Source organism: Neofelis nebulosa, chromosome 5 (genome assembly GCF_028018385.1).
Source record: "Neofelis nebulosa isolate mNeoNeb1 chromosome 5, mNeoNeb1.pri, whole genome shotgun sequence".
NCBI classification, from domain to species: Eukaryota; Metazoa; Chordata; class Mammalia; order Carnivora; family Felidae; genus Neofelis; species Neofelis nebulosa.
In genome coordinates this window covers 144,886,895-144,894,459 of record NC_080786.1, presented here as the reverse complement: position 1 = coordinate 144,894,459, position 7,565 = coordinate 144,886,895, and the positions used below count along the sequence as shown (strand labels likewise).

Sequence of the window (7,565 nt, the reverse complement as noted above, 5' to 3'; positions counted from 1 at the left end):
TTTCATTAATGATAATTCATGTTTATTAACATCAATTCCATTAATTGATCTCGCCATTTATTTAATTCCACCAATTCTATCAATTAATCCAATAAAATTAATCATTAAGTTCAGTATATGTTAGAGACAGGTTTTTTGGTCAGTGCTTTGTGGCTGGAGAAAAGGTGACTGAAGACTTTTTCCTGAAGATCATGAAGATGAGAGGTTCCCTGTTCAGAGATTCGACACACTCCTCAAAATGTCTGCACCCTTAACAAGTGGACGTGTAGAATCCAGATCCACAGGTTGGTCTGTAACATGATGACTGACAGCTCCTGGAGGAGAAGTAGGTTGGGCGGCAGAAACTGGATCCATAGCTCAGGGAAGGGAAACCACAGACTCCATAACCCAGGGGTCTGAAGCCACTGGATCCACAGCCCAGAGAGTAGCAGCTTCTGGATCCACAGCCCAGGGAATGGCAGCTTCTGGATCCACAGTCCACAGACCCAGGGTAAGCAGTCCAGCAGGGACCGCAGAACGTGGAGGTCCTCGGGAGGGAGCAGGACGTCTGGCAGGGGCTGGACACCACGCAGGACGTCCGGCAGCTGGTGGGCTCACAACAGGACTCCTGACAGCCGCTGTAGAGGGAGGAGCCCAGCTGGCAGGTGCTGGGAGAGCAGAGGTCAGTGCGGTAGACCAGGTTGCTGGGGGAAGAAGAGCCACAGGAGGAGCTTGGGTAGCGCAGGTAGCCCCCAAGGGAGCGGGAGGAGAAGTTTCCAGAGCAGCAGCTGTAGGGCATGTTGGCAGGAGATGTGAGTTCAGCTGAGTTACAGTGAGAAGGTTCTGAGTTTAAATGTCGCCTCCTAGACTGGGGCATTTATATACTGTCAACCATGGGTGTGGCATTTTTTACAGTCACCTTTCCCACATTTGGAATCTCTCATTTTCCTATATGTACATCAGTGATATTTTCTCTAATTGCAGATGATTCCTTCCATCTCATATTTGTGGGAGAATTCATTGTGATGTAGCACCAAGCCAACGAACCATCCCAATGTCAGAAATGCTATGACTGTATGTCATTAATGCCAACTAATCACGACCAGGAAACCCCCTACTCTTCTCCTTGGCTGAGACTCGTTGTGCCTTTTGCCTGTACATTGGCTGGGGAATGCTTAGCTCTAAAGGCAGGGATTGAGATGAAGTCACTTTTTATCTACCTCAGTGAAATAGAGGCACCTTATTTGTCACCAATGATTTTCTTTCTATAAATGTATTTCATTCCCTAAAATTACTTCTTATACATTACGTTACATTATATATATATACCTCTCATCCATTGGAAAGGGGAAAATAAATACGATAAATTGATTGAGAAATATGATGGGTCACAGAGAGAAATCAGGACAAGTGTTTAAAGGCAAAATGACCAAGCAAGATTAATTTGGGACAAAGATCTCAGTGGAGACCAGTTTGTACACGTGTGAAGAAACTCAGAGTCAAATACTCTTGAGGTGAAGGAAAGTAACTAGTGACACTATAGGTCTTTCCATCTGTGTGTAATTTCAATAAAAACAGGTTCTGTATTAATATAGTTTATGGCTTTTCATATACACATTGTCCCTTTTGTCACCTGTAGTTACAATGTGTCCAGTAATCCTGCTCTCCTAGGACGAGTCTTATTACACAATACTTTCTGGTCATTTTTAATCTTTAGGTTCTTATCTTACGATTATCTCCTTCATTGTAAAAACATTCTTCCCTACTTCAGTTTTCTTTAAGATTATTTTTCCATTGTAAAATATCCAAATATTTTCTTTTATAGAGTTCTCCACATCAGGCAAAACTTAACTGAAATGAATCTTGAAGCATTTTCTCCGGTTGGAAAGACAATTACCCCAGAGGGGAACTTGTAATTGCAGGAGGCAATAAAAAAGATTGAAATATAAGTGAATTGTCTAAATACTCACTGTGCATAACACTAATAAAGTGGTTTGTGTTTCTTAATATATAGGTAGAAGTAAACAGTAATTAAGAATGATCATTAAAATCTCTTGAAAACTTACTAACAATTTTTGAAATTATAAAAAAATAACTTAAAGGATAAAATTCTAACTTTAACCATTTTATTACCTCTCCCAAAAGTGAGAAAAGTGTGAAAATTTATTATTACACAGAGAAAATGTGTAAGGAGAAATTTGAAATTATCAATAATTAAGTTAACTATAATAGACTAAATAATCTGTAGAAAAGACTTAGACTATCAGACTGGACTAAAAACCAAAACTATTGTCTACTTAAAATAGAGTTTCTTCAATATAAGGAAACAGAGAAGGGAAAAAGTAAAAAGAATCATCAGGAAAAAGAAACAAAAAATGCTACCTCCGTTTTACTAACCCCAAAGTTTGCTGTATGACAAGACATGAAGATTATTAGATGCAATACAAGATATTTCTTCACAATCATTCTGTCAGCCTTTCAGGATGATATCCATGACTTTTTAATTCATTTAGAGGATATCCTAAAGCCACACCATCCAACAGACTAGCTACTATCCACATATATCAAGTTCAATTAACATCAATTAAAATTAAATTAAATTAAAAGTTTCGTTCTCCAGTCATATTAGCCACGTCTCAAAAGCACGATAGATACACGTGGCTGATGGAAGCCATATATTGGAAAATGCAGATAAAAATATTTTCAACAACACAGGAGGTTCTACTGGACACAGCTGCCTTAGAGTTCACAGCATGCTTTTTGACTTGCTAATATAAATGAACACTTTTACTATTTCCTGCCCAATGCAAGAATGTCAGAAATCTTTTTTTATTATTTTTTTTAGTGTTTATTTATTTTTGAGAGACAGAGAGACAGAGCACGAGCGGGGGAGGGGCAGAGAGAGAGGGAGACACAGAATCTGAAGCAGGCTCCAGTTTCTGAGCTGTCAGCACGGAGCCCGACGTGGGGCTCGAACCCACAGACCGAGAGATCATGACCTGAGCTGAAGTCGGATGCTCAACCGACTGAGCCACCCAGGCGCCCCAAAAATGTCAGAAATCTTAGGGTCAGTTATCTTTACCCCAATTCATGCACTATTATTTTTAATGACAGCTTCTCTTTTTTTTAAATTTATTTGTTTATTTTGAGAGACAGAGAGAGAGAAAGAACGAGAAAGGGAGGAGCAGAGAGAGGGAGAGAGAGAATCTCAAGCAGTTCCCAAGCTGTCAGTGCACAGCCCGATGTGGGGCTGGATCCCACGAGCCATCATGACCTGAGCCGAGATCAAGAGTTGGATGCTTAACCAATGGAGGCACACAGGCATCCCAATTCGTGTATTATTATGTTAGGATATTCATTATTATAATTTCAGTTATGCTTATGTATATTGATAGGTATTTGCCTCCTTGTTTTTATGACCCAAATTTGCTTACATCTACCCAATATATATCTTTCCTTTACTCTTCATTTCTTTTTAGATCTTTTTTGTATGTTCTGGGGTTATTTTGCTTCTGACTATATATAACTTTTATTATATATTTTAGTGCTGGAAAGGTAGTGACAGATTCTTTATGTTTCTGATTGTCTGAAAATTCTGCATTTCTCCTTTAGTTTTGAAACAAATACTCACTAGTCAAGTATTCTAGCTTTAAAGTGTTCTTTCTTCAGAAATTTGAGGATATTTAATTATTGTCCTGCTTTCCTTTTTCTATCTGTTTAGAATGCAGCTGTCAATCTTACTGCGGCTTTTTTGAAGGTAACTTGCATTTTCTTTCTCTGTTGGTGATTTTAAAGTTTTCTCTTCCTTTTTGTTCATCAGTTTTGACTCCGATGCATTCTCTTTATTTGTTAGTTTGAATGTGTTCTCCAGAACAATCTCCAATTGTCTCTCCAGCTGTGTCTAATTTCTTCTTAATCCATTCAACAATTCTACATTTAACTTACTGCACTTTTCAATTTTCGAATTTTTAGTTGGTTATTTTAATATGTTTCTCTCTCTCTCTCTTAAAATCTTCAATTTCTCTTTTTATTTCCTAAAGTGACTTCTACTACATGATACATATTTTGGATTTAATCATTTCTTAACTTCTTAAAGCCCGGTGAATTTCCCAAGGGTATCAGATGATCTCTATCTACATCATCTATCTTTATCATCTATATACTCATCCATATCTATATAAAAGTATATCTATAATTACATCTATACCTATAAAGCTATACCTGCATTTACATTTATATCTATATCTGTCTGTGTAAAGAAATTATTGAAAGTCGTCTCTATACCATGCTAATATAATCAAGCATCGAAATAATTTGGAACTGAGCTTTAGTTCGTAGGAAGGGGTCAATATTTGAGGCTTACCCTAGTCCTGAGGTTTTGTTCAGCATCTCAGACAATTTTTGTCAAAATCATTAGAAGTTTGTAACCTTCAGTTTTGGTTACCTAAGCTCATGAGTTGCCTCAGCCTCTCATTTGGATTCAGCAATATTCCTAACCTAAAAATAGTCACAAATTCTGAGACTTTGTTGTTGTGGTGGTTGAAACCTCCCTGATGTTTTGTCCCTGGTAATTTCTGAACATGTCACATATATTTTCTTTACCTAGATTTTTCTAGGCAAAAGATATTAATTCTGAATATATACTTTTTTCATTTCTAAGTATACCAATTTTTATCTTAGTCCCCCTTAGGAATAAATTTAAAATTCATAATTAATCCTTGGATACACTATTTAGCTTTTAAAATATGAAAGAATGATTAGAATTATGAGAAATAGAAGTAAGCGTCCGAGCACTAAACTATTTTCATGGTTTGAATGGAAAGGGGTGGAAACAAGAATTATTGTGGTTTAAAATGTAATACCTCCAAAAAACACAAATAAAATGTAATACCTCTAAATGATGCAGTGACAGTTATTCATCAACTATCTTTTTTTCAAAAATGTTAATGTTTATTTATTTTTGAGAGAGAGAGAGAGAGACACAGAGTGTGAGCGGGGGGAGGGGCAGAGAGAGAGGGAGACAGAATCCGAAGCAGTCTCCAAGCTCTGAGCTGTCAGCATAGGGCCTGACGCAGGGCTCAAACCCATGAACTGTGAGATCATGACCTGAGATAAAGTTGGACGCTTGACCAACTGAGCCACCCAAGTGCTCCATTCATCAACTATTTTTAACCATGTATTCCATTGACACACCTCGTAAATATCTCCTTCAACTGTAAGTTAACTGAATTTTCAATAATTTCTTTTCTTTAAAAAATTTTTTTTAATGTTTATTTATTTTTGAGAGAGAGACAGAGAGACAGTGCATAAGCAGGGGAGGGGCAGAGAGAGAGGGAGACACAGAATCTGAAGCAGGCTCCAGGCTCTGAACTGTTAGCACACAGCCCGAGTCGGGAATAGGTTCCTTATCAAAATCTATCTATCTTTGCATTTTGATATTCCTGGAAATACTTTGCCTAAAAAAACAGAGAATGATATCATGAAAATGAAAGATAATATTTGCCCGTGTTTCTGTGTGTTTAAATACGCATTAAATCGCCATTCCTGATGGTACCAAATGCTTATTATCTTTTAGTTTGAAACATGAGTCAAAACCAAGGTGGAAATCATCCTTAGGAATTTAGATTCTTCACTCTAATGTTAAGGCATCACTCATTACACATACGTAGAGAAGATCATATTGAGAACTCATCAGTGACATTACAGGTGCTTATCACCTTTACCAAGAAAGGGTGGGTGACTTCAAGCCAAACTACCTAAAATTAATACATAGTCATTTTCATTTATGTTCGATTCCATTTTTCTTTCATGTGCAAGCCTCACCATATAAATCTAAACATTATTTTTGTTCTCTGCATTCCTTATATAACTATCAGCTAGTCTGCTACCTTACCACTTCTTGTGAGGGAATCAATCCCATTCCTGAATCTGAGATTTCCATTCGCAAAATAGTCTTCCACTACCTGTAGTTTGAGTAAGAAAAATCTCTGAGGTCCCTCAAAATTAGTTCAAGTCCCCAATTTCTCAAGATTTCCAATCTATTTCCAGGTGCAGATAGATAGTTTCATAATATCTTCTTTATCTATCACAGTAAAAAAACTTAGCCAATAAACAACTAACAACAATAAACACAGCTGGATATCAGAAGCAGTAAGTTTATTAGATTATAGTCATTTGGTTTTTCATACAATTTTGGAAGAAAATCCAATAACATGAATCTTATCTGCAATGCAGACTTTAGACCTTATGTTCAGGGAGTATATTCACTGGAGAATTTTTCAAATAAAGTCTGTCAGCCAGTATTTGGGGGCAGACACTAGGTGAGAATTTGATAATCGAAGAATAAGAAGCTAATTCTTCCTGCAAGTGATGAAGAGAATAAAGGTTATGAGTAGAGGTATTGATGAGATGAACAATAAGATTAGAAATTTAGTAAAGTGATCAGTAGAAGCCAGATCTACACATTGGTTTGTAATAAGAAGACTGGTAGGTCCTAGAAGTCAAGAAGGATGGGTGACAGAACTGAGATCCATAGCTCATAGAAGGGAAACCTTGGACTCTGCAAGCCATGGGTCTGAAGCCACTGGATCCACAGCCCAGAGAGTAGCAGCTTCTGGACCCAAAGCCGGCAGACCCAGAATAAGTCGTCTGGCAGGGACTGCAGAACGTGGAGGTCCTCGGGAGGGAGCAGGACGTCTGGCAGGGGCTGGACACCACACAGGACGTCCGGCAGCTGGTGGGCTCACAGCAGGTCTCCTGACAGCCGCTGTCGAGGGAGGAGCCCAGCTGGCAGGTGCTGGGAGAGCAGAGGTCAGTGCGGTAGACCAGGTTGCTGGGGGAAGAAGAGCCACAGGAGGAGCTTGGGTAGCGCAGGTAGCCCCCAAGGGACTGGGAGGCGACGTTTCCAGAGCAGCAGCTGTAGGACATATTGGCAGGAGATGGGAGTTCAGCTGAGTGACAGAAGATTCTGTGCTTGAATATTGCTCCTCAAGTAAGGCATTTATACACTCTCAGCAATGGGTGTGGCACTTTACAGTGCCATCTTCTCCAGATTTGGAGTCCCTCATTTGCATACATGTAACTCAGTAATCCTCTTTGTAATTGGAGTTAACTAATTCTCTTCATCTTATATTTATGGGTGCACTCATTTTATAGCTCTATGTCAAAGAATTACATCCATGTTACAAATGCTATGACGATATGTAATTAATGCGTACTCCGTCATGGCCAAGGAAGCCCCTCTTATTTTTCTGGTCATGACTAGTTGTACATGTGCTCAGATTTGGCCGAGGAATGCTTTCTTCCTAAGGTGGGGATTTCAAGGAAGTCATCTCTGCTTTGTGTCAGTGTCTGAGAAGCAGAAATCTGGTCTTGATGAGGAACCTTCTAAAGATTGCCCCTACATCAAGCCATTGATTTACACTCTCTAATATAATTTTGCATCCAGTACCTACTATTAACGATGCTTACTATGTCCAGTCTAGAGGGCTGTTATAACAGGAAGCCAAAGAGATTGAAAGAGAAGTTAGAAATGGGCATAATCCTGAACAAATATGTTGTAAAAATCTACTGTTTAGAAAAAGAAA

General features: G+C 38.5%; 2 protein-coding genes across 2 annotated transcripts; both read right to left on the bottom strand.

Moving 5' to 3' along the window:
• Positions 1-844, bottom strand: LOC131511471 (keratin-associated protein 13-1-like). Its single transcript, XM_058729118.1, has one exon. The coding sequence runs from the start codon at positions 776-778 to the stop codon at positions 251-253; it is 528 nt and encodes a 175-aa protein (XP_058585101.1). The 5' UTR covers positions 779-844; the 3' UTR covers positions 1-250.
• Positions 845-6,118: 5,274 nt separating this feature from the next.
• On the bottom strand, positions 6,119-6,968 carry LOC131511470 (keratin-associated protein 13-1-like). Its single transcript, XM_058729117.1, has one exon. The coding sequence runs from the start codon at positions 6,904-6,906 to the stop codon at positions 6,421-6,423; it is 486 nt and encodes a 161-aa protein (XP_058585100.1). The 5' UTR covers positions 6,907-6,968; the 3' UTR covers positions 6,119-6,420.
• Positions 6,969-7,565: the final 597 nt, after the last annotated feature.

Excerpts from the sequence above, each read along its gene's own strand:
- LOC131511471 (XM_058729118.1), bottom strand. The coding sequence starts at position 778 with ATGCCCTACAGCTGCTGCTCTGGAAACTTCTCCTCCCGCTCCCTTGGG.
- LOC131511470 (XM_058729117.1), bottom strand. The coding sequence starts at position 6,906 with ATGTCCTACAGCTGCTGCTCTGGAAACGTCGCCTCCCAGTCCCTTGGG.